The sequence below is a fragment of the Anopheles moucheti genome, chromosome 3 (genome assembly GCF_943734755.1).
Source record: "Anopheles moucheti chromosome 3, idAnoMoucSN_F20_07, whole genome shotgun sequence".
Classification (NCBI taxonomy): Eukaryota; Metazoa; Arthropoda; class Insecta; order Diptera; family Culicidae; genus Anopheles; species Anopheles moucheti.
The window spans coordinates 84,006,598-84,031,824 of NC_069141.1; the positions used below are offsets into that span (position 1 = coordinate 84,006,598).

Genomic DNA, 25,227 nt, shown 5'->3' on the forward strand with positions numbered 1-25,227 from the left:
GTTTTTGTATTTGTGTTTGACTGATGATCCCTTAAATAGTTTTTACCATAAATTCAAGTTTCAAATACAACATCATTGGATTGGTGTTAGAAGAAACTAATGAAACATTTCCCACACGGTTCTTTTCGAAAAAAAACCATCGGCAACACACGTTTTGCGACGTAAACAATGCATGCATAGCAAAAGGGGTGGAATACGTGCGCGAGTGTGTGTACCGCATAAACGATGAAGCACGCGTGCACGAACATTACAGCGCCGAATGAACACAGCGCTATTGTGTGTGCGTTTCGATGGTGTAGGTGCATGAACACTGGAGTTCGATGTATAATCGATTCAATTTTCCAACTTCTACATCATGTGTGAATATCAAACATTTCATTAAATAATAAATAACTTTCTGAAGATAAGATTTAAAAAAACAACCATTGCAACATTGCGAGTCGTTTAACACCAGCATCCACTACCGCTTATCGTTTCTGTATAAGCATACCGCTCACCGAGCGTGTGTGCGTGACGGCGGATGGGTTCATTTTAGGGTTTTTATTTTGATCCCGCGAGTGCGATTGAAAAGCAGATGCGTCGGGGAAGAGATTCACATTTGTTTGCAAGTGCTTGAGTGTAACGGAGGTGCGTCCACCACTATCCTGGCGAGAATCTTTCTTTTTTTTTCATATCAAAGCGGAAAAGTGTAAAGGACCACACCACACAGTGATGTCGTACGTGTTTTGAGTGTGCCAGAAGAGTGACAAAGAGAGTGTGTGCCGTAGAAAGAAAAGTGCATTCGCGTGGAAGAAAGCATACATTAATCGAAGTGGACTAAAGGTTTCACAGTTTTTCTCACTGACGTCAGCGGGTACGATACGATTACGAGACGCCTTTCTTGGCCGTGCGTGTACGCGTGTTTTGTGTTGTGTAAGTGTGACTTTAGTTGACCGTCGAAACGGAGAAAAGTCAGAGAGTCTAGTGACGACCCCAAAAATCGCTGGTGATAGTTGAAGAAAACAGTTTAACCGGTTTTGTATGCCCTCAACGTCACCTCCCGTCCTAGCGCTGTGTCGGGAATGTCGGAAAGTCAATAAACAGAAGTTACGAGACGGCAAACCGTGAAAACAGGAGAAATTAACATTTTGCGCTCATCGCTCGATTCGGAAGGAAAGTTGCGTTGAATGTGAAGAAGAAACTGCAATACAGCGATTAACACCGATTCCTGATTGCTTCGATCGAACGGTGAAACACGCAGCCCGTTGTCATCATCACACCATCATCGTCATTGTGTGAGTGTGTGTATACATGTGTGCAGTACAGTGAGGGACAAAAAAGTAGCAGATCTGCAACCCCAAAAAATAACGTGACTCTCTCTCTACCTTCCCCAAACCTGGCGGCTGACTGTCGGTAGTTTGCGCTTTTTGCGAGTTTCCCCACTCCACACCGGCTTTTCCGAGCCAGTTCCTTAATAGCCGAAGCCACGTACAGCAACGAGCAACGAAAACGATGCTTTCCACCTTGGCACGGGTTTACGGTAGCGTGGTGACGCCACGGGTGACAGCACCGCTCAGCGGATTGTCCGCCGGGTGCTGGCGCAACATCTCGAAGAGCAGCGAGGTGAACAATTCCGACTTCATGACGATCCGCACGGAGAACCAGAACCAGAAGACGGTGGCCAACAGCCGCAACTGCGACAGCAAGCAACAGATAAGACTGAAGAAGGTGTCGAGGTAAGTTATGGTGTGTTTTGTTTGTTTTGTAGCGTTTTTTTTTGGTCTGGCTCTGCGATGGCGCAACTGTTACGTGGATCGGGTGTTTGTACGAGGCGGAAGTGTGTGTTGACTCCTCGGTGCGCTTTTCACGCTCGTGACTAACGATTCCGCTTGGGGCGGTGCATTTTCCGTGTGTGAATGAACTCACAAAATCGTCGATTGCCTTTGACTACGACGAAGTACGCTTTGGAGTTGGTTTTTAGCATGGAAAAGCCCTTCTTGGGATGGCCGATCTTATGCCGCTGCGGTTGCTGATTAGCTCCACCGAAATGATATGCAATGAATTCCAATTCACGGCACGCCGCACGATCCATTATTCAATTTGGGCCAACAAAAAAAAACACTCGGGCGTGCCTCCAAATATGTCGAAACCGGTATCTATCTGTCGCGCGGCAAGTTATTTCTCAAGATATTGTTTGTATCTCCCCTACTCGAACTGGTCATCTTGAAGGGAGGTAGGAAAAGACACATGATGGAACCAAAAAGTCCAAAGTTCATAGACTTGAATCGCTCCCTGGGCTGATATGTGCGTGTTGGTACATCTCTCTTCTCGCGGGCCGCGCTTCTCTTTATCTTGGCCCTGAGAAGATGGCCAACACAGTGTGATATCATCAGGAACCTCATCACCGTGATGCGTTTGCTACACATCACTGTAAAAACACAAAAATCAAAACATCACCGCACGCATACGAACACACAGTCGTTGGGAAAGGTTTTTATCGAAGCTAAATATAGAACCTGTTCCCTGTACGCTGTTGTGAGTAAGTGCGTACGGGAGAGATGCATTTTCCACATCACACACACTCGCAAAAAAACACGCATCGCCTGCTGAGTCTGTTTGTTTTTGTTGCCACCTTGATTCTGCCCTATTTTCTTCTGCGTTCCAGCACATAATCAGCCGATTCCCTTTTTGTTACGGTCATGTGGTGTACAGTACGCACACCAACACCTTAGACGGGTTGTACGCAATAATAGAATAGGCAAGGAAAACATCAACACTGTGTGCGTCCACGACGCATTTTACTTTGGGGGTACTTTTTCTCACGTAGACAGGTTTTGGTGAAATTACTGTTCTGTTTAATGAATCTTTCGAGAAGAGTAATTTACATTATGATTCTTTAGCGAGAAGTCGTTCAAATCAGAAATCGACTCTTAAAAGATTCAAAAACTTGAAGGCTCTAAGCGAAATGGTAAAATGGGAATGGAGACGATTCATGAATCTTTGGAATAAAGATCCAGCTTCATTCCGGCAGTTCAGAAATCCATAAATCTCAATTAGATTTACCCACAACACTAGTTGTGATATTCGTCAGTGAGGGGATCCGTAAAGAGTCACAAGTTCTGGCTCTAATATGGGAGAATATCAGACAGATCTTTGTTTTCATATAATTGCAATGTAGAAGTCAAAATTGCGAATAAATACATAAAATCCACACAACACTATAATGGAATTCCTGATTTAGGTGTGGTATGGAATAAATAAGGAGGAGACGCCCTATGTTTACATAGCGGAAGATGTGTACTGTAACACTTGCCAGCGACAAAGCAGAGACCTTGGAAGAGAAGAAAGAAATCGGACCCAACCTCAGCATTCTTGCCATGGTAACGCGTTGTGTGGGGCTATATCGAGTTTCTTCACATATGATAAAAATCACAGCACACAGTGTTTCATGCGGTCATCAGCGTACGACATCTCAGCTCCAGTAGTAACTGTACTTCTTGATCGGTTTCGATTTAATCCGCCCCGGGGCTGGACAACAGCCAGCAAAGCCGGCATCATCGCAGTGTGACTGCTTTTAACATAGAAACAAAGAATAAAGAAATCCATACTGTGTCCCCAGCTCTTAAAAGACACGACGGAACATCATAAAGAAAACTCGTTTCTCGGCGATTAGGTATTCAGAGCTGTTTCGCACCTTCAACGCAACTTTCCGTTGCGATGGTAACACAGCGATCTCGTGTGTTGAGAAGAAACCGGCAACAGAGTGCTTTCTGGAAGAATATTTCGAACAGTGTCGATGTTGTTGGTATAGTTTGAAGAGAGAGTCTGCGATTTCTAAAAGGAATTCTTTTATCTCTGGCTAGTTTAACTTTTAAAAATACTGAACGCGGCTAAAAATAGCCACAGTTCTTCATTCCACCACGGAGGTTTTTGGACCAAGCACCTCGAAACTGAACTCCAACTTTCTGGTGTGCGTAAAGGTTCTCCCGGTTCAGGCTAACGTACGCAATATCTGCCCATCCATCGGCTGTATAATGCGTCGTTATCTTTCGAGCGAACCACTTGAGTGTACACACCAATAGGCGAAAGAGAGAGAAATATATACACAGAGACCCCCAGCAGGCTACACGCATAGGAATGTGCCACGAATGAAGCTGAAGCTGGATGTGTCGAACCTCGAACCCAGGGTGTGGAGAAGGTGTGGTGTGGGGTTTGTTTTCTTCCGCCACAGGTTATTGTTGTTTTTTGCGATATTAACTGCGCAGTTTTTGGTTACATGCGCGCCAGCGTGGCGTCAAGTTGATATGAAAGCCGGGCCCCGGGTGTAGAATTGGGAACAGATAAATGGAACAACACGCAAACACACACCCCTTTGGAACTCTTTTTCCCTGGCGGAGAGAAAGGATTTTCAAGACATCTTCTGCAACGTGGTTAAATAATATTTCTAATGGCTTATGGTCGACGCTTACTGGAAGCTGTTTTGTTGTTCGACGCCATGTAAACAGGTTCTAGCGCACGGGGTAGCGCCTACTTGCCATTCACCACCCCAAATACAACAATCCAACATCGATCGCTTCCCCTAATGGCGTGCGATGAAATGAGCTCACTCGACGAACGCGCTTCTACCAAGGTCAAAAAGCCGGCCGGATGAAGTAAATGCGAGTGAGAGGGAGCGAAGCACAACACACGCGGACACCCCGTGCGCCAGTCACGTCGATTCGAATTCATTCTAGTGCCCTGGAGTTACGACGCAAAAATATAGCACCACACTTGAAGTTGGAAGCCTAGCCGCTTACCTAATTCCCTCTTCTCCCGATAATACAGAATTGCCCAGAAGCGAAAGTTGTGTGTTGCAGTTGCGACTCCAACAGTAAATTGCATAATGATTAGAGAACGACACATCATCTGTTGTGTGCACGTTGAGAGACCCCCCTTCGTGTCGGTGGCTAGAGAAAGGTCAAGTAATTGCGGCCGATCGGAATGCTGTTTTGAATGCGTCCTGATAAGGCAATCCTGCTGGATCGCTTCTATACATTTCACTGAAGGAGGGTGTACATTATGACGTTCTATTTGGATGGCAATTTTAAGATTTGCTAAAGAATTCCAACATCAATTATAAATATGATCTATTTCCATTCCTGGCTTTCTATTACATTGTTTACACATACGGGGGATACGGGGGATTGGTCCGGTTTCCTGACCGGAAAAAAAATGGATTGTCAAAAGAACTCTCTATTAGAAACTGGACTTAAAGGCTTGCACCCGAAGATCCTGATTCGAGTCCCCGCATTAGAGTCTCTTCGATAGCGGAATGTCTCATGGAGTTTAGGTGTAGTTTACGATAAAGAAAACACTCTTAAAGATTATTTTGAGCAAAACAAAATTTCAATTTTTCTACACCCGCAGAGTGTACCACCTTCTTAATAATCAGTTTGTTGATTTGATCGATAGTAAAGCTCCTGATAGTGTATGGCGCTTTGAGTGACAAGACACAAAACACACTGTTGTAACACAATACCGGACTCGAACTCGTACGATCCCCTACGATTGTACACACCCAGGAAAATGAAATAAACATATTTGTTGTTCTTCTGCTGTATCAAGATGCAAACATGATTGCGTGGTGTTGATACCACCACCAAGCACGGCACAACTGAGAACTGGGGCTTTGTTTAGGTGAGGGAAAAAAAACTGTAAAGTCGTCACTACTTTTATCACTTCCAGGTGGATCTAAATTTATTCCGCCTATTGTGATCCTCGGACCGGCTGGCTGGACAGGCGTGAATTTATTTCAAGCAAATAAAAGTAAAATAAACTTGAGACGGCTAGCGTTGCTGAACAAATGCAGCGAAGGAATTAGGAATTGCAAATTGTGTCCTTAAAGATGTGACCCCATGTGGAGTTTGTGTCATCCTTTCCTTTTAACGGCTCGATGCTAATAAGCTGATCAAACAGCAGCAACGATGTTCATGTACGATCGAGTTAGAGACAGGAAAGTACAAAAGATTGCTCTTTTTTGTTGCGTGTAGTGTGAAAATGCTGCTAAACATTAGTTCATTTGTATCGGTTATGACGCATTTAGGGCGTTGTTGAACTTTAATCCGTTCAGTCTCACTATGGCATGTGCTAGTGGCACTTGAGTCTCCCACAGCTAGAGATTAATTTTATCCGATTCCGATTTATGACCATGTTTTGGGGAAACGAGAACTGGTTATCTAGAGGTAGAAGCAGATAAAGATCTACTATATTGAAGTTGTGTTTTGGGCTAGGCAGCTTTCGCTGTACTTGAAGTTGCATTATAAATCATGTCATACGTACGTAAGAAGTAGAAACTGAACTGATAACTCAGCAATTATACTAAAGTTCCAAAGTTCGTTGGAGGCTAGGGGTATCTACTTAAGCTGGAATTCTTGCTTGTATGTAATAATGCTGATGATTTGTACAAGTATTGTCTAAAATTGTTGGATAACTCACTATAATTTACAGTACCACAAATATTGCTATCGTGATGATCTCAAGTCATCAATCAGATCTGCTAAATTATACAATTAGTAGTGTGAGGCCGCTTAATTTTGGTTTCAAAAATAAGTTATTGATTACTTGCTGCCTGAGAGTTACTAATTACATGGCGCGTCTGGTTCTAATTTAAAGTTCGTTTTAAGAGAAAAAACCCGCTGGAACACAGGCAGGTGTTTTAATCTTCAGCTCTGCAAGCTCTAATCAGTTCTGTTTCAAATTTGGTCGGGTTCGAAGATTCCGCATCTGCTAATTACCTGTGCAATCAATGTCCGGGCATGAAAATAAGCGTGCTTTTAACAGAACATTATACTTAATCGTTGCCAATTTTTTCCCCCCCATTCCATTCCAGAACTCTCTCGACGCTGAACTCATCCGTGCCGGAAGCGGCAGCACATACGGCCGTACCGAAAAGCGAGAGCCGCGAATTTATGGCCGTCTTTCCCGATGTGGTGCGCGATCTGACCGCGTACGCCAGCAAGTACGACAAGAACGTGGCGACCAAGTGGTTCGTCCGGGCCCTGCAGTACAATGTGCCACAGGGCAAGAAGAATCGGGGACTGGCCTGTGTGTATGCGTACCGGATGCTGGCCCGTCCGGAAGAACTTACGCCGGAAAACATCCGAAGGGCACAGTACCTTGGTTGGGCGATTGAAATGGTAAGGAGAAGGTTGTTGGCGAAGACTGGGCAGAACGTTAGACACGACGTAAAGTACTTCCACCACTAACCCGATGACCTTCGAAGTATGTTCGATGGAAGGAATCGTAGGAAAAAAACACACATATTTATCATTTTTATGTTTCTGTTTACCAGTTTTCGGATGTTTACGTGAGGGATTAATAGAGAGCATAGGAAGCGATTGTTAGCAAATGCCATTGCTTGGAGCTATCTCTCTCAAAGCTGTTAGTTATTCGCCAAATAACAGATTATTTAGTAGATTAAGAGAAGAGTAAAGTAGTAAGAGAATTCCAAGATGTTGTCTAAGAACTTGTTTACTAAATCCGCTAGAAAAGTTGTTATTCTTTATCATAAATGTCGAGGTGGTGACGAACGTCAGCGCAATAACAACAAAGCACTCTATAATAGAGCTTGGTAACATATGTAATCTCCATAGCGACCATCTCCATAACGTGAAGAATACCTTTTGTCAAGAGCGCAGATAATCAGTGCTGCTCTAGAAGATCGAGAAAAGTCTAGCTAACTACAGTAGCAACCCATCTTGAGTTTCTTGGTGATTGTTCAAGTACGCGACGAGCCTCTTCATTTGCAAATTCCCAATCATGTAATCGCGCGAGGTTTTTATTTGTGTCGTAAGCCTTCCTTTTCTTTATTGTGCTGATTTTTTTTTTTATTGAGAACCTTTGCTGATACCCCGTGCTTTCGTACTTCTTCCACAACGGAACACACTCGAAGCGTATGTCGTGACCTTTACTGATGACGCACGTGGCTTGATTTATCACGAATAAGCGTGGAATGGAAGCAACCGTCCATCAACCATCCTTCTTGTGCGTGATAACTAACGCATGTGTTTGTGTGTTGTTTCTATTGCAGCTGCATTCGATGTTCCTGATCATGGACGACGTTATGGATGGAAGCGTTACGCGCCGTGGTCAACCATGCTGGCACACGCTGGATGATGTGAAGCTGGCCGGTGTGAATGATGGCATCATGATCGAGGCAGCCATAGCACACCTGGTGAAGACACAGTACGGCAACGAGCCGTACTATCCGCGGCTGCTGGAGCTTTTTAACGATATGAAGTTCATCACAACCATCGGCCAATCGTTGGATCTGCGCTCGGCCAAGCTCGATGTGACGGACTACACGATGGATCTGTACAAATCGATCGTATTCCACAAGACTGCCTACTATACGTTCTACCTCCCGGTTGCGATGGCCATGCACCTTACTGGGTAACTATCAACAATCTGCGGTTTGGCTTGCTTTGATTGAAGAATGTTACTTTTACTAACTACCGTGTATCCTCTGATTGTAGCTACACCGATCCTGAGATGTTCCGGCAGGCGAAAACGATTCTGCTTGAAATTGGGCAGTTCTATCAGACGCAGGACGACTTTTTCGATTGCTTTGGTGATCCGGCCGTGATCGGTAAAGTTGGCACCGATATTGCCGAGGGCAAGTGTAGCTGGCTGGCGGTAGTTGCGATGCAACGTGCGACCGAGGAGCAGAAGGAGATAATGAAGGCGTGCTATGGATCAACGGGTAGGTTGAACCTCCTTTCTTAGCTAATGAAACAATGTTACGGTGCCGACTCTAGACGATACGATTTCTGTATGAATTTTTGTTATAGTGTAATCTTTCGTCCAGAAGCACCTTCATCAATTATTTACGGGACCAGTTCGATTGTTATATTTTTAAAATTAATATAAAATAATTAATGTTCCCTTTATGCTGTTTTGTTTGCAGATCCGGAGAATATTGCGCGCGTCAAGAAGCTGTACGAGCAGCTCGGATTGCCAACCACGTACAGCATCTATGAGGAAGAATCGTACAACATGATCAAAACGCACATTCAGCAGATTTCGCGCGGGTTGCCGCACGAACTGTTTTTCAAAATTATGGAAAAAATCTATCGACGCGAAGCGTAAACGACGCAGCACCAAAATCAAGGCACAACCACTCGCAATAATCTACTAACGTTGTGTACTAATGGTGTTTGTGTGTGTTTGTGTGTGTCCCCATCATTATGGTCCTTTTGGCCTCCGTTTGAATCTAGCGGAATCGCACTTAACGTATATTGTTTTGTTGGTTTAAGTCATGGCGTCACCGCACCATCATCGAATGCGATCGATGAGATAATTACGTTACATTGTGTTCGTAGTGTGAAGGGTTTTTAGAAAATCTTTCCAAAACAAAACAATAACGGGCTTGGAAGAAAAGCAAAATGTTCATGAAATCCGGTTTCATGACAAACTAAACAAAAAGAAAAAGAGGTTTATCGGAATTATATAGATTCACGGTTTGTGAAGTAGGTGTAATGTTTGTGATTGATTATTGGAAGAGATGAAGCATAGGAAGATAAAGTGAATAATGAAACAAGTTTACAGACAAACCAACACATACATACAAACATTGCTTTCCCATCCCCCCCTCTAGTATACTTTTTCACGTTCTTTTCGGGATTCTAGACCCGACGAAAGTTGGGCTAACTTCTTCTGCAAACCAGCAACTGCGATTGTATCCACATTTATTCTTTGCATTTTGAGATAGTGTTTTACTTAATTGATTTACCTATTGTGTCATTTGTTATCCCCCATCAGTATACATTTACATTATCCGTATCCCCCGATTAAACATTCCTTTACAACGCGTGGACTAAAGGAGAATGGTACATCCCACAGAAATCCCATTCACTTTCCCATCATCAACATGATTCCGATGTTCTGCGGGTGTGAATAGAACAGACCGAACTCATAACAGGTTGATAACGAACGAACGATACACACCACAAAAACAAACACAGAGGAACAGACACAGTAATTTTAGAGAAAAGGAATAGAAACACGTGCGCCCCAATACGTACTCTAACAATAAAGTGTAGTAAGCATTGTAAGGAACTAAAGCAAAAAAAAAGCAGTGGAAAGAGTCTTCCGGAGACACAAAACAACAGATCAATTATAGATAGACAGACAGTGGATAACACAGGATGCATTATTAGAGGAAGTGCAGCAATAGAAGAGGTACGAGAAAAAGCAAGATACACCAGTCAGAGGAAAGCTATGCATATACATTAAAGGATAAGAATAGTGGAGATAAGATTTGATTGGCGAAGTAGTAAACATTACGTTTTCTTATTGTCTATTATTAATAAAGAAGAAGAAATAAAAATACAATCGAGGAGGAGGGATCGAATGATATTCACACGTTAATCCGAAAAAGAAAGGATCAATCCCCTTATTATATAATATTATTAAAAACGTAACGATAATAAAATAGTTAACTGACAACGAATTGTAATAACCACCCTGTAACAGTTCTGCGGTACTTCTCCTGTATGCTATTATCGTGTGCGTGCTTATCAGACAGGGAGAACCTTAGGGAAAGAATGCGTGTCATCTATCTCACTTGCACTAGCGATCGTTCTCACGGGTTTGATGGTATGCGCAGTGGTGTTAGCCAATGTATTAGAGGATCGGAACAGCTGTTTGCTGGAGGGGAATGGATGTCACCTCTCATGATGTCATGCTCTCTTGGTGTCAGAAATCGAAAATCGGTTCGTTTGTATGGAGATTCGCATCTGCCGACGGAACAACAGTTCTGCGGTACTTCTCCTGTATGCTATTATCGTGTGCGTGCTTATCAGACAGGGAGAACCTTAGGGAAAGAATGCGTGTCATCTATCTCACTTGCACTAGCGATCGTTCTCACGGGTTTGATGGTATGCGCAGCGGTGTTAGCCAATGTATTAGAGGATCGGAACAGCTGTTTGCTAGAGGGGAATGGATGTCACCTCTCATGATGTCATGCTCTCTTGGTGTCCGAAATCGAAAATCGGTTCGTTTGTATGGAATCTCGCATCTGCCGACGGAAAGTTTGAGATTCACGCGTACAAAAATTGCACCAGAGCTGCGTTTCACGTAACAAGAGAGCATCCAAATCAGGAGCTGATATTTAACCTTATTTATCCACTGCAGGGTTGTTGGAAACAAATGTTAGCACAACGAATTCAAAAATTTGCATTATAATTTTGTGTGGATTTTAAGTGAGTATTATTTGTTGCATGTTTGTAAACTATCAAGCGGTTGTTATTAGTTGCCGGTAAATTGATTAATGAATAATTGTGGTTTTATTCCAATGTTAAGATTATTCACTGTTTTGACAATTGTCTCAACAATGAACGGTCTGAAAAATCGTGCAAAATAAGATTTGTTATTATTTAACATATTTTTGTTCTATTTTTATTACTAAACGTTAAATATAAGTAAGAAAGATAACGATCTTGTGGTGTCTGCTTTGTTGAGGATAAAAAACCATCCGGTCTTTAGTGTTGTTATTAGCTAACAAAACTTGTATTCTTTTACTAGTATTATTAAAAAGTTAAAGAAAATAAAATAGTTAGCTGACAACGGATTGTAATAACCCTGCAACAATTCTGCCATAACGGTACTTCTCCTGTATGTTATTATCGTGTGCGTGCTTATCAGACAGGGAGAACCTTAGGGAAAGAAAGCGTGGCATCGCTCTCACTTGCACTAGTGCTCCTGCTCTCATTAGTCTGAGTTTAAGCTTTCCAGATCCTTATCTCCAGTGATGCCGGCATTCGGTATTAGGTAGTCGGTGATGCCGGCAGTCCATATTTTGTGGGTGTGATAAGTGTTGCAGCAAGCCAACAATAAAAAATGGAATCTAAATCGATATCTTTTCTCCTTGTGTTTCCCACCCGTGCAGATATCGGAAGCGATCAAACTAGTAATTCGTGTGAGTGCTGATGCATTATCAGTCGATACGTACATGAACCTCGAACCCACTCAAACAATAGCCGTTCTGTCGCAGCTGGCCGAAAATTCTCCCGTCGGGCTGCTGCAGTCCGTACCGGATGATGATCCACCGCTGATCAAGTTCCGTGCCCTGCAGTACGCATTATTTAGCACCTCCTTCGTGGAGATCCTTGTTCTTCCTGATAACAGCGATGTACATCGATCGGCATGGGGTACGGCTAGAGGCTGTTGTACTAGGTAAGAAGAATGGTATAACACGCCACTCAGACGGGGTTTGCTCCACGGTAAAGATTCTCTCAATTTGTGCCGTTCCGCTGTCACATAACGCTTTCTTTCGCATTCGCTTGTTATTGCCAATTCTCACGCGGTTCTTTGTTTAATTTACTTTAACGTTTCACAGAAGTACCGTTACAAATCGAAGACTGATCGAAGGTGGTCGCGGTTGTAGAGAAGCCCAATTCAAACACTTTGCACGTCAACTTTCAACTTCATCGTTCAACTTTCAACATTCAGACAGATATTACAGCGCCGACTAGATCATTTCCACTCTCCGTACTTCATGTTCAACTTTCAACATTCTGACAGATATTACCGCGCCAACTAGATCATTTCCACTCTCCGTACTTAATATTGCAACGGCGTGTTTAGTGTTTAGCGTAAATGTGCAACCGGTTAGGTCATACAGTATGATAGTGAAATTTAAAAATAGTGAACGCGCAGAAGAGCATAAATCGCCAGTGCGCTATTCGGATTTTCTATGTGGGGCGGTTTATACGAAAGCAATAGTCTGTGAAAACAAATGTCGTGGGCCATTAATTGCTGGAAAAGTTTTCTAACGATGCGATGTTTTAGGATAAGCGGTGACTTCCATTTCGGCTGTTGGTGGTAATTATTCAAATTGAAAAGTGTTCGAAAGGGAAAAGCAACACAAAGCACGCGTTTTAAGCGTTAAATTTGACTGAAAATCAGAATAAGGAATAATACGTACGTGTGTGATGGCTAAGTGTGCTAATTTTTTTTGTTATATTAGTAAAATTGTGGTGTTTTTTTTTTGTTTTGGCGTTAGCCAGAAAACAAATTCGAATATGTTAGAATTTATACAAAATTATAGAACACTCAATCACTAATAGGGCGAGTTTGGATTAACCATTTACAGGCGTGAACTATCGTTAATTATTGGGAAACGGTATTTTTCTAGGGTACAGAGGAAAGGCAGATAAACATTGTAAAACAATAAGAAGACAGCAAACAAACATTATTTATTATTAGCTTCTCGTTAGCCTTTTTCTTGAACCAGAGAGGAAAATGGAAGAGAGTATAGACACAATTGAAAGAAAGAAAGCGGAGGATGACTGCTTTCATCAGAATGGAAAAAAACCAATAAAATAACTTCCACGTGTTCCACTGTTTGATAGTATGTGATATTTATTATGGACAGTTATTAGAAGATATGCTATCACACTCCATGATATCATGCGAAAGCGGAACAGCTATACGCACGCTGGAGGGGAATTGATGTCACCTCTCATGATGTCATGCTCTCTTGGTGTCCGAAATCGAAAATCGGTTCGTTTGTATGGAATCTCGCATCTGCCGACGGAACAACAGTTCTGCGGTACTTCTCCTGTATGCTATTATCGTGTGCGTGCTTATCAGACAGGGAGAACCTTAGGGAAAGAATGCGTGTCATCTATCTCACTTGCACTAGCGATCGCTCTCACGGGTTTGATGGTATGCGCAGCGGTGTTAGCCAATGTATTAGAGGATCGGAACAGCTGTTTCCTGGAGGGGAATGGATGTCACCTCTCATGATGTCATGCTCTCTTGGTGTCCGAAATCGAAAATCGGTTCGTTTGTATGGAGATTCGCATCTGCCGACGGAACAACAGTTCTGCGGTACTTCTCCTGTATGCTATTATCGTGTGCGTGCTTATCAGACAGGGAGAACCTTAGGGAAAGAATGCGTGTCATCTATCTCACTTGCACTAGCGATCGTTCTCACGGGTTTGATGGTATGCGCAGCGGTGTTAGCCAATGTATTAGAGGATCGGAACAGCTGTTCGCTCACTGGAGGGGAATGGATGTCACCTCTCATGATGTCATGCTCTCTTGGTGTCCGAAATCGAAAATCGGTTCGTTTGTATGGAGATTCGCATCTGCCGACGGAACAACAGTTCTGCGGTACTTCTCCTGTATGCTATTATCGTGTGCGTGCTTATCAGACAGGGAGAACCTTAGGGAAAGAATGCGTGTCATCTATCTCACTTGCACTAGCGATCGTTCTCACGGGTTTGATGGTATGCGCAGTGGTGTTAGCCAATGTATTAGAGGATCGGAACAGCTGTTTGCTGGAGGGGAATGGATGTCACCTCTCATGATGTCATGCTCTCTTGGTGTCCGAAATCGAAAATCGGTTCGTTTGTATGGAGATTCGCATCTGCCGACGGAACAACAGTTCTGCGGTACTTCTCCTGTATGCTATTATCGTGTGCGTGCTTATCAGACAGGGAGAACCTTAGGGAAAGAATGCGTGTCATCTATCTCACTTGCACTAGCGATCGTTCTCACGGGTTTGATGGTATGCGCAGCGGTGTTAGCCAATGTATTAGAGGATCGGAACAGCTGTTCGCTCACTGGAGGGGAATGGATGTCACCTCTCATGATGTCATGCTCTCTTGGTGTCCGAAATCGAAAATCGGTTCGTTTGTATGGAGATTCGCATCTGCCGACGGAACAACAGTTCTGCGGTACTTCTCCTGTATGCTATTATCGTGTGCGTGCTTATCAGACAGGGAGAACCTTAGGGAAAGAAAGCGTGTCATCTATCTCACTTGCACTAGCGATCGTTCTCACGGGTTTGATGGTATGCGCAGTGGTGTTAGCCAATGTATTAGAGGATCGGAACAGCTGTTTGCTGGAGGGGAATGGATGTCACCTCTCATGATGTCATGCTCTCTTGGTGTCCGAAATCGAAAATCGGTTCGTTTGTATGGAGATTCGCATCTGCCGACGGAACAACAGTTCTGCGGTACTTCTCCTGTATGCTATTATCGTGTGCGTGCTTATCAGACAGGGAGAACCTTAGGGAAAGAATGCGTGTCATCTATCTCACTTGCACTAGCGATCGTTCTCACGGGTTTGATGGTATGCGCAGTGGTGTTAGCCAATGTATTAGAGGATCGGAACAGCTGTTTGCTAGAGGGGAATGGATGTCACCTCTCATGATGTCATGCTCTCTTGGTGTCCGAAATCGAAAATCGGTTCGTTTGTATGGAATCTCGCATCTGCCGACGGAAAGTTTGAGATTCACGCGTACAAAAATTGCACCAGAGCTGCGTTTCACGTAACAAGAGAGCATCCAAATCAGGAGCTGATATTTAACCTTATTTATCCACTGCAGGGTTGTTGGAAACAAATGTTAGCACAACGAATTCAAAAATTTGCATTATAATTTTGTGTGGATTTTAAGTGAGTATTATTTGTTGCATGTTTGTAAACTATCAAGCGGTTGTTATTAGTTGCCGGTAAATTGATTAATGAATAATTGTGGTTTTATTCCAATGTTAAGATTATTCACTGTTTTGACAATTGTCTCAACAATGAACGGTCTGATAAATTGTGCAAAAGCAGATTTGTTATTGTTTAACTTATTTTTGTTTTATTTTTATAACTAAACATTAAATATAAGTAAGAAAGATCACGATAGTGTCTACATTGTTGAGGATAAAAAAACATCCACTCTTTAGTGTTGTTATTAGCTAATAAAACTTGTATTCTTTTACTAGTATTATTAAAAACGCAAAGATAATAAAATAGTTAGCAGGCAACGGATTGTAATAACCCTGTAACAATTCTGCCATAACGGTACTTTTCCTGTATGTTATTATCGTGTGTGTGCTTATCAGACAGGGAGAACCTTAGGGAAAGAATGCGTGTCATCTATCTCACTTGCACTAGCGATCGTTCTCACGGGTTTGATGGTATGCGCAGTGGTGTTAGCCAATGTATTAGAGGATCGGAACAGCTGTTTGCTGGAGGGGAATGGATGTCACCTCTCATGAGTCATGCTCTCTTGGTGTCGGAAATCGAAAATCGGTTCGTTTGTATGGAATCTCGCATCTGCCGACGGAAAGTTTGAGTTCACGCGTAGAAAAATTGCACCAGAGCTGCGTTTCATGTAACAAGAGATCATCCAAATCAGGAGGTGATATTTAACCGGATTACTACAGGGTGGTTGAAAACAAATGTTAGCACATTTCAATTCAAAAATTTGCATTATAATTTTGTGTGGAATTTAAGTTCCAATTTTAGGTCGGTTGTCCGTGCGTCAAGAAATCCAGGAATTTCTGGACTAATTTTTATTAAACAAACTGAGTTTTCAGTGCAAAAAAAGAGACCACTTTCAGCACGCACGATATTGCCAACAATGTTTTAGCAAGACTACTATGATAGCTTCACTGAATACATCGTTTTTATATCAATGCATACTTGATTTCTTCAAGTATCTTTTTTCATGTTCTTGTTTTAGTTTAGATCTCACTAAATCGTATGGATTTTAGAACAATTTCAGTCTAACAACGTCGCAAATGTTTCAGGGATTAGAAAAATGTAGTTGTCGTCTCTCTATAACGGAGAGGAACTGCCTGCGTACTAAAGATTATAATTTAACATAAGAGTAACAGTACACCCACTTGGTTTTATTAAGTAAATTTTATTCGGTAAAGTAAACGAAACGGACAAAATTAGGCGGCACCGTATTGTATGTGTTTTGACGTATTATAGAACTTTTGTTTGTTCGTTTGTTTGGGATTATTACAGAGGGAAGGTGTGGCATAACTTTTGCAGGATGCACGCTTGTTGTCAGCTGTTGTATGTTTTCCCCTTCTAGCATCATGCTTGTTGCTGTGTCTTGTGTGTTTGTTTTTGTTGCATATGTTATACTTTCTTTTCTCTAGTTTTAAACTCTTCTTGTGTTTGCTTTGCTTTGTTTCGGAGCTATCTATGGAGCTTGCAGGAAAAAAGATTTAGACGATCTGTTGCACACGTTCGATTTGACGTTTTTGGTCGTTGAATGGCCAGCTTCAAACCACCGGAAAACACATGACCGTTTCCAGGGGTTGCAAAGTGTACAATAAGGACGTTTGGGGTAGTTTTCAAATTTTTGTGTGTTTTTTGTTAATCGATGCTATTTGTTGAAGTGTTGATACATTCATTTGAAGCTCTGTCGCTATTTTGCTTACATTCAAACAGGAGGAAATGGGTTTGAAAAAACAAGAAAAGGTAATCCTGTTCGGTCAAAAACAACCACGACGGTTTCTTTTTTCACGACGCTAATTCACAGAGATCGAGATCATTGAAAAACTTACTTCGTCATCTTTACACACGTACCAGTGTTTTCTATTACTTTTGTTGTTGTTTACTTTTTCTTATTATTTATCCTACATTCTGTGGGTTTTTTTAATTTTCTTTTACGCAGAATAAAAGTTATTTGCGAATAACAAAACAAAAGCAAGCCATAATACTTTGTTATAAGGTGTGTATATGTGTGTTTCTTGTTCATGGCTCAATTATATAATGTATATAGGGTAGGTGAGTGAGTGTGTGTATATATATATATACTATCTGTGTTGTTGTTTTTCGCTTTTTTCCTTCTATTTTCCTAACTTTCACACAAAAAGAGAACAGCTTCCATTTTGCTCATGTCTTTTACAGCTTCCCTGCATCTCTTTGCTATAACTCAACAACATTCCCTTAACCATCTTGCGTTGTTTTCCTTTTATATGTTTTATATGTGCTTATTTTCATCTGTTCTCTCATTTTTACCATGCGTACTGAATCTGTGTCTGCTATTAGATGTTACTGTTTGTCACTTTGTTTAATGTAGTTCACTGTTTCAATGATTAAATTTCTTCTCTGTTTCTACACGCTCGTTTCTTTTAATGCTTTTTTACTATGTTTTTCCCCACTCTTCGTTTGCAAGTACACAATGCTGTTTAGACAAAGTTGTGACAATGACTTCTTGTTGCAATCAGAATTCCCAAACTAAAAACTATCAAAAGAAAGGTGGTGTTTCGCTTTAATATGTTCTACATCGCGTTGGTAATTTAGAAACGCCCATCCATCCTTTTTCGTAATGCAAAACCTCTTGTTATGGAAGTATGTCTTCACAATTTTTTCTTTTACAATTTTGCTTACTTTGCTACACAATCGAGCTTAATAAGGGATGACTTTAGTTTTCTAAAGAAAAGGATTTTACACCAAACAGAGGCTGCGTACACCAACCATTCACATTTTATCGTCTAATCGTAGAAACGATGCTACGCACAGGACATGTCACTTTTGTTATTCAAACTGAACGCTGCATTTGTATGCTTTATCTGTTGATACGCAGAATCTGACTTTTGATGATTGCAAAAAAAAAACACTCATTTTCAATTTCAAATGTGGCAACGTTTATAACTTTTCCATTTGTTGGACGGTTTTCTGAGCTGAGTGAGATGGGGAGAGTGTGTTTGGCATTATGAGCATAACTTGGCTAACCATCGACTACTTCGATTGCACGCCTCACATGCGGGGCGTTTAACCGGTAACCAGCGGTGACAGTTACTACAGTGACGCAAGAGAACAAGCACTACCCGACCCGGTAGCAGATATACGAACGCGATCGAAGGAGGTTGGGCATTTGCTGCTGATACTTTCCATCGCTTCTCATATACAACTGTTGCATTATTTTGTTTTGTTCCTTGAGAGATGAAATAATGTTTCTTCTTTTATTTGCCCTTCTGCACTCAATTAGGATCATTCTAAAACGACAAAACAAGGAATACAAAATTAAAACAGCTGACTACTACTACACCACATCATTATCCTACCTTCCGCAGAAACTTTTATCCATTGGTGACCTGCATTTAAAAGGCCATTTAATACGCTCAAAAACAAAAGCAAAAGTAAGGATCTTATATCTCGCTTATGAATAGTTGTCGGCTTGACACTATTCTATGTGTTACTCATTCTTCTCCGCCATTTTGCCACGTGGCGCGCGTGTAATTTTTATCATACACACAGACACACACACACATACATATTTTTATATGGACACATTTTGTTAATACAAGGTTTTTGTGTTGTTTTGCTTTGTTTTGTATTAGCTGTCGTTTTACATTTCGCTAAGTAAGCCTACCGCAAATACGATATGTTAGAGTGTTAGGCAAAGGAAGTGGGAACATGGGCTGGGAGAATCAAGGAGAGAAGCACTGGGAGGGTTGGATTACTACTACTGCTACTACCAATACACTACCTACAAAACACCGCCATTATTATGGACAAACCGCGACGCTCACGCTCTATTCTCAATTTCCAACACCTTCAATTTTGATGGACGATGATGGCCCTCGGTTTTCGGGTTGTTTTCCATACGTATTCTTTATTTCATTTACAATACTTCATTTCATTTGCGCGCTATTGTTTTGTGTCGCATAATCTCGCCTTCCAAACTACAGGCGCCTACACAATTGAATGGCATACGCGCACTGTTTGCATGTGACGACTGTAACGTTCTTACACTTCACACACACCTTTTGACAGTGATTCAAAATTTACAGCAAGCCATGACATTAAAGTGAATTTTTTATGTACGTGGGCTAGTTGTTGTTGTTGGTAAACTCATGTTTACCCGGCATATTATTCACTGATTCTGGGAAGGAGAGTGAACGTGAGTAAGCCCTAGTAGCAGCAACACACACAGCTCGTGGATGGAAAAAAGGATTAAAACAAAACAAAACTCTTATGGCATATAAAAAAGGGATAGTATATAAACATTACAAGCTGCCTTCTTGTCACTAACGATGTGTGTGTGCAAAAGAGTCGAAACCCCCACAAAAATGTGATAAAACTCTTATGATAGTGCAATACAAAAAAAAAACAGTGCAACAGAAGCACACGGAACGAATAAATTGTACAAAATGTTGAAATAAGGCGAGTGGGTTCTAGTTCAAAGGATACACTAGGACCGTGCAAGAGTAATTAGGTTCTGTCCGTTTCTGTCCTCCTATCTTCCTTTTCCTTTTCATTTGCTTTTTCATCTTCCAACTTATATTTCTTCTAAGAAATATGCAAACGAAAGTGTAAATGGACATAGCGCTTAAGCCTTAAAAAGACGTATGTTGTTGCACCATTGTGTGCTCATTGGTGTTTCCCAAATTGTTGGTAGAAGTTGCGCAGCTGAGCTGACAGAAAATGACACTAAAACGATAGAAATAACAAAAACACAGCGTTAGAAGAAATTACTAGAGAAATACATTAAAATAATGAAATCATCAACTTTACTTACCTCAAATTTCGTGGGTCCATTGTGGCGTTGTTGTATTTTTCGCATTGTAACGAAGTAATGCTTGATGAACTGAATTATCCTTTTTCCTGTTCGCTTAGATGATGTGTCCAACAATCGCTCACAAGTGCGTGCTTTCACATGTGTTCAGGGGTTGTAAAGCTGCGACGCATTTGTTGCCTTCTTTCGGTCACTCTCTCTCTGGTAATGCAGTAAAACAGTACTTTACACTACGCTGTGCAGGTGATAGCAGCTGTACTAGTAGCGGTAGTAGTAGTAATAGTGATGATAGCACAGGTTTGAGTAATAGAGCGATAGTACTAATGATAGTTTAGTCGTCTTATCATAAAATGTTCCGTGTTGTGTTGTTCTCCACTATATTTGTGTTGCTTGTTTGCTATGTCGCTTCCTCAATTACTAATCGTATGAAGGATACGCGCTAGTGCCGGTGTTGATTTGCCACTGTGCTTCACCGACCATGTGAGGGATGGGATGGATGGTAGAACGGGAGATACGCCCAGCGGTACATAAACGCACAAAACACAAAACAGTTACACATTACATATTACACGCAGACGGACTGTGTTGCATTACTAATGTACCTGCTCGCCGGCTGCAGTTTATATCCCTTTTCATTTTTGTTTAATCAATTTTATACATCTCACACACTATTACACACGTTTTACGTTTATTCTCTCACTACCCTTTCTGCAGGTTTTTTTTGCTTATCTTCTTTATGCTAGCTGTCTTGCCGTCTGTCTGCGCTACTATCGTTCCGTATCTGTTTTGTTACTGTATATAGCTACGGTTTGTTTCTCTGTAGATTTTGTTTTATTAATAATATAGAATCCTTTTTTTATATTATTAAGCTGGTTTCTAGAGCTGGTTTTAATGAATGCTGTTACTCGGCTTGCACACACACACACACGCACGCGTCGTGTTCCTCTCCAGTGTGCAGTGTGCCGGAATTTCTCTTACTTTTCGCGGACGAGAAGTTGCAACAGCCTTGTCTCGGTTACTGGTCACACACAAAATTGAAGTGGTGTACGCATTGCACACCACCAACACCGAGTGGGAGGGGGACCACAAAACGAGCATAAGTGGGTGGTGGTATGTTGTGTGGTGCATTCGTGCACGATTCATTTGCATACACGGCACATCGTTATGCATTGTTGCAGCATTGGTAAGTACATTGCGATTGTTTTACTGTTGGTTCTTACGTTCCTGCTCGGCCGGAACCAAAACTGGGCAAGTGACCATCCTGTGGCTCTTTTGGTGGTTGGGGGGGTTGTTGTGCTCTCTTGTGGGTTGTGGGCATTAGAAAGCAGTCACTTTGGAGATTGGGGCTGGAGTGTTTGTTACCCTTTAATCTCTCCCACACACACACACATACAGATTTTGTAAGTGGTGTGTCTGCAAATTATTTAATTTGTTCCTTGTTTTCATATCCTCCCCCTCCGGAGCGTATTTGTCGTACTTTAATTGCACGCAAAACTGATGTGTCGGTGTGTATGTTGTTTTTCACTTCCCAAGGGTAAATCCTTTTGTATGCATGAGAGTATAGCTGTTGATATAATTTATATATATATTCAGATATATATAGAGGTGTATTTAGCCTGTACGGTACTGGGAATCGTTTGTTTTGAATGTATGGCTGTTGCTGCTGCTGCTGCTGCTGCTGCATCTACTGTTCGCTTTTGATAATGCAGAAGGAAAGGGATTTTGCAATGCGCTTGTGGTTGGGTTGATGTTGTAATAAATCTGTCATACTTTAAAATATTTGATATATTCATTTAGCTGAAAAGAGAAGAGCACACGAACTGAACCATTAGCAAATGAGATTAACAGTAATAGTATGCGATTTGTTTTCCAGTCCCCCCGGATCGGCTGGATGGATATTGGCGGCCGATCGATTAAAACCCGTTCCCTCCCCTAAATTTCCGTTCTCCCTTTTCCAAGTTTCCACCGCGATTGCGGTTATAATGTTTGATCATACAGGCATGATTTAAAGCGTAATCATGCTATTATTGACCATCATTAGCTTTGTTTGGATAGTTTCTCCCCTCCCAGGTACATGCTGGTAGGCTTTATTGGCGGCTTAATTTGTCCATGTTGTCGATTACCCAAAAACATTTCATTCTAAACGGCTATATTGCCAATTCTAATTACTGCAATTGCATATGCTTTTCGATGGTGTTGTGTTGTGTACAGTAAGTATTGACGGCGGGCTTCCATTGCGGTATTTGTTTAAGTTCAATATTGATAGCCTTCCAGGAATAGGTGTTTTCACAGTATTTCAAAATGCGCAACACTCGAATGGTTGTTGAATAACATATTAGCACAGGCTTACGCTAAACATCCCTTACCTGTTAAGTAGAATAATTTTCTTTCCCCCTTCTGGGTATTAACAATCAATTCGCGCAACATTCAATCATTACATGTTTGGAAATCCTCCGAATATTGTGCATGCAATAATGTTGCTTTACTTCAGCAGCGTAATTATGATGCCCATCTCATCACCGTACAGGGAAAGTACATTTACCAGCATCGTTACGTTGCTTTGTACCATCTGTGCCGAATTTATGAACATTCTGTCAGAAGCATCAAAATCCCATCAATCCGATGCCAAATTTGCAAATGTCGAAACCAGGAGCTTCATCGATCGAAGTTAAAGGATCGCAACTACAGGCAAGGGGTGGGTTTGTTTGTGTGTGTGCGTGTGTCTGTATGAGGTTAACCATCCACATCAGCATCGGATACACAAAGATTGAATTAAAGGGTGGTCCTTTACCACTTTCCGTTTAGACCTACACACGGGGGAGACTCCTGCTCAGCAAAGTTTAGCTTCAGTGGCAGCGTTCGGAAAACTTTGATAGATAAGTGCTACAAGTTTCAGTGGCGCAAGTTTGGTGGAAGTTTTTTTTGTGATCCTCTGCTTCTACTTTGCAGCGTTGCGCAAATAGCGCCGCGAAGAAGAAGACACAAGGAGCTACACATTCAACAAGGCCAGTGAGTAATAGAAAGCCACCAACTGTCAGAAATTATTCAACTGTTGTCAAAGTGATACGGCCAAAGGAAAGGAGTTTCATGAATTATTAATTCGTTCATTAATCACGGAACAGTTATTCTGTGGCAGCTGTAACTCCGGACATGGCTTTTTCATCTGTTTGTTTGGAATGTGCAGCATGTGGTTTTAGGTAAAGTGAATTTAAAATTTCACTAACTTTCTTCGAATCGACTGGATACGGTTCAGTGCAAAGAATTGTCTTAATGAGTTTGACGTAGTTTAGATCATTTGATAATGGTTAATAAATTTTACACTTAGTTTGTATCAATTACGTTAATATCTCATTAAATGAAATTATACAAAAGAGTTAATAATTCAAATTATTCAGAGCAGTCTTTGCATTCATCCAGATAAATAACGTAACATTGATTAACATTGCAAAGGTACATTGATACAATCCATTGGATAGCAATATATCGTTAGGCTAAAGTGTCTTTCAGGTTAATAATTTTCGTTCATGCCTACGGCAACAACACACCGCGTCATGACCATCTCCTTTCTCATTCGTTACATTGTGTGAATTTCACCAGAATCCCTGGCCGAATTGCTAGAAGCTATGCGGCAAACCCATTTCATCCGTCACATATATTCAGCAAACGCAACACACACCATTCCTCCGTCACACGTTCACGTTCCCAATGCATTTTGTGTTTTTTTGCTGTACTTTTTACCACCGAAAACTACCATCCATTACCCATTTTCGACCGTGCCGAAAAAAAAGCTGTGTGCTTACGCGGTTCGTCTGAACGTGATTGGGACTTCATTATTACCCAGTCAAGAAAACACATCCTCGGCCCATGGTCCGTGTGTCCGAAAGCGTGCTATAAGCGCTGCCTATCCAGAAAGTCAGCGGAGGGGACCTTCAGTTTCGATGGTTTTAACCGTAAAGGGATGAAATTCCTGGTACAAAAGGTGCACGGCTACTGCTAGGGCAAGTAGATTTGGATTGGGTTTCGTTGAAATATTTTGGCCACCGGACAGAAGGACGTACGGATGGACAAACGAACGGGTCTTCCGTTACGCTTCGGCAAGCGTTTGCATGAATGCGTCACCTTACACATCCTATTCGATTCTGTCACGTTGCCGGCACCGGAAAAGGTTCGTAGAAAAGTGAACGGTCGCCACAGGAGAGACGGCGCTGGATGTTGATTACGTTGGAAAATCCGTCCGACGGAAATGGCAAACCCATTTGAATAGTAATAACAATGGGGATTTCTGGGAAACTCAAACCTCACCCCATTCCGCTGTTCTACTCTTTTCCCATCCCTCCCATAGCTCTCATAGGATAACTCACGATAGATTCTTCTATCGCCCACGGGAGGGATTTCCGATTGTCAATTGGGGGTTTGAACGCCACACACACATACGCATCACACCGGAACTTACATTGTGGAATTGTCCCACTCGAGCTGACTGACGTTTTTGTAGCGCCCGTTAAGCACCTCCTCATCCTCGGAATCGGAATTTTCCGACTCGGAACTTTCGTCCGACAGTGCGTCGTGCTGCATCGGGTTGATGGTGATGGTCAGCGCCGAATCATCCCAGTCGAGCTGCTGATCGGGTGCGACCTTCGGGCACGGTAGATGCTTGTCGGTGAGGTTGCGCGAAAACGCACCACCGGCACCACCGGCCGCTCCATGTCCACCGCTGGTACCGGCCATCGCAGCGTTGCTGTTGCGCAGACGGGCGATACCGACACCGCAGATGAGCAGCACGAACGAGGCGCATATGACCACGATCAACATGGTCGAGTGTGACGAGGCGAGCTTCTCATGCCCGAGCAGGGTGGCACCGCCGCTGCTGCGCACCTTCGACTGCGATTCCTGGACGTCGTGCGAGTGTAGCATCACGTGCGCGTACTGGTTGGTGTTGTCTGTAC

The 25,227-nt window shown here is 42.1% G+C and overlaps 3 protein-coding genes across 5 annotated transcripts in view; 2 read left to right on the top strand and 1 right to left on the bottom strand.

Annotated features, from left to right (window-relative positions):
- The first annotated feature begins 581 nt into the window (after positions 1-581).
- Positions 582-10,159, top strand: LOC128305824 (farnesyl pyrophosphate synthase). 2 transcript variants are annotated; one of them, XM_053043441.1, is made up of 6 exons: positions 582-1,274; positions 1,397-1,715; positions 6,848-7,154; positions 8,048-8,409; positions 8,493-8,719; positions 8,924-10,159. In XM_053043441.1, exons 2-6 carry the CDS (start codon positions 1,492-1,494, stop codon positions 9,103-9,105), a joined length of 1,302 nt encoding a protein of 433 aa, XP_052899401.1. In that variant the 5' UTR covers positions 582-1,274; positions 1,397-1,491; the 3' UTR covers positions 9,106-10,159. The 2 variants fall into 2 exon arrangements, with proteins under 2 accessions (XP_052899401.1, XP_052899399.1); XM_053043439.1 differs by having other exon boundaries at positions 582-1,715.
- Positions 10,160-11,792: 1,633 nt separating this feature from the next.
- LOC128304145 (uncharacterized) lies at positions 11,793-13,372 on the top strand. The gene is made up of 3 exons (XM_053041288.1): positions 11,793-11,817; positions 11,906-12,192; positions 12,356-13,372. The coding sequence occupies exons 2-3, from the start codon at positions 11,969-11,971 to the stop codon at positions 12,489-12,491; spliced, it is 360 nt and encodes a 119-aa protein (XP_052897248.1). The 5' UTR covers positions 11,793-11,817; positions 11,906-11,968; the 3' UTR covers positions 12,492-13,372.
- Positions 13,373-16,646: 3,274 nt separating this feature from the next.
- The window catches only part of LOC128305528 (calsyntenin-1), an 81,109-nt gene continuing 72,528 nt past the window's right edge, over positions 16,647-25,227 (bottom strand). Inside the window, exons 6-9 of one of the 2 annotated variants that reach the window (XM_053043019.1) lie at positions 24,735-25,221; positions 20,285-22,078; positions 18,828-20,196; positions 16,647-18,758 (exon numbers count right to left, since the gene is read on the bottom strand). In XM_053043019.1, coding sequence (XP_052898979.1) covers positions 22,075-22,078; positions 24,735-25,221 — 491 coding nt within the window. In that variant the 3' untranslated portion in view covers positions 16,647-18,758; positions 18,828-20,196; positions 20,285-22,074. Of the gene's footprint in view, positions 20,197-20,284; positions 22,079-24,734; positions 25,222-25,227 lie in introns of both variants that reach the window. The other variant, XM_053043018.1, reaches the window with a different exon arrangement.

Bases quoted from the DNA above. Each gene is read 5' to 3' on its own strand.
- LOC128305824 (XM_053043439.1), top strand. From the start codon at position 1,492: ATGCTTTCCACCTTGGCACGGGTTTACGGTAGCGTGGTGACGCCACGG. The intron at 7,155-8,047 runs GTAAGGAGAAGG...TTTCTATTGCAG, and splicing joins TTGGTTGGGCGATTGAAATG to CTGCATTCGATGTTCCTGAT. The intron at 8,720-8,923 runs GTAGGTTGAACC...TTTTGTTTGCAG, and splicing joins GGCGTGCTATGGATCAACGG to ATCCGGAGAATATTGCGCGC.
- LOC128304145 (XM_053041288.1), top strand. From the start codon at position 11,969: ATGAACCTCGAACCCACTCAAACAATAGCCGTTCTGTCGCAGCTGGCC. The intron at 12,193-12,355 runs GTAAGAAGAATG...AACGTTTCACAG, and splicing joins GCTAGAGGCTGTTGTACTAG to AAGTACCGTTACAAATCGAA.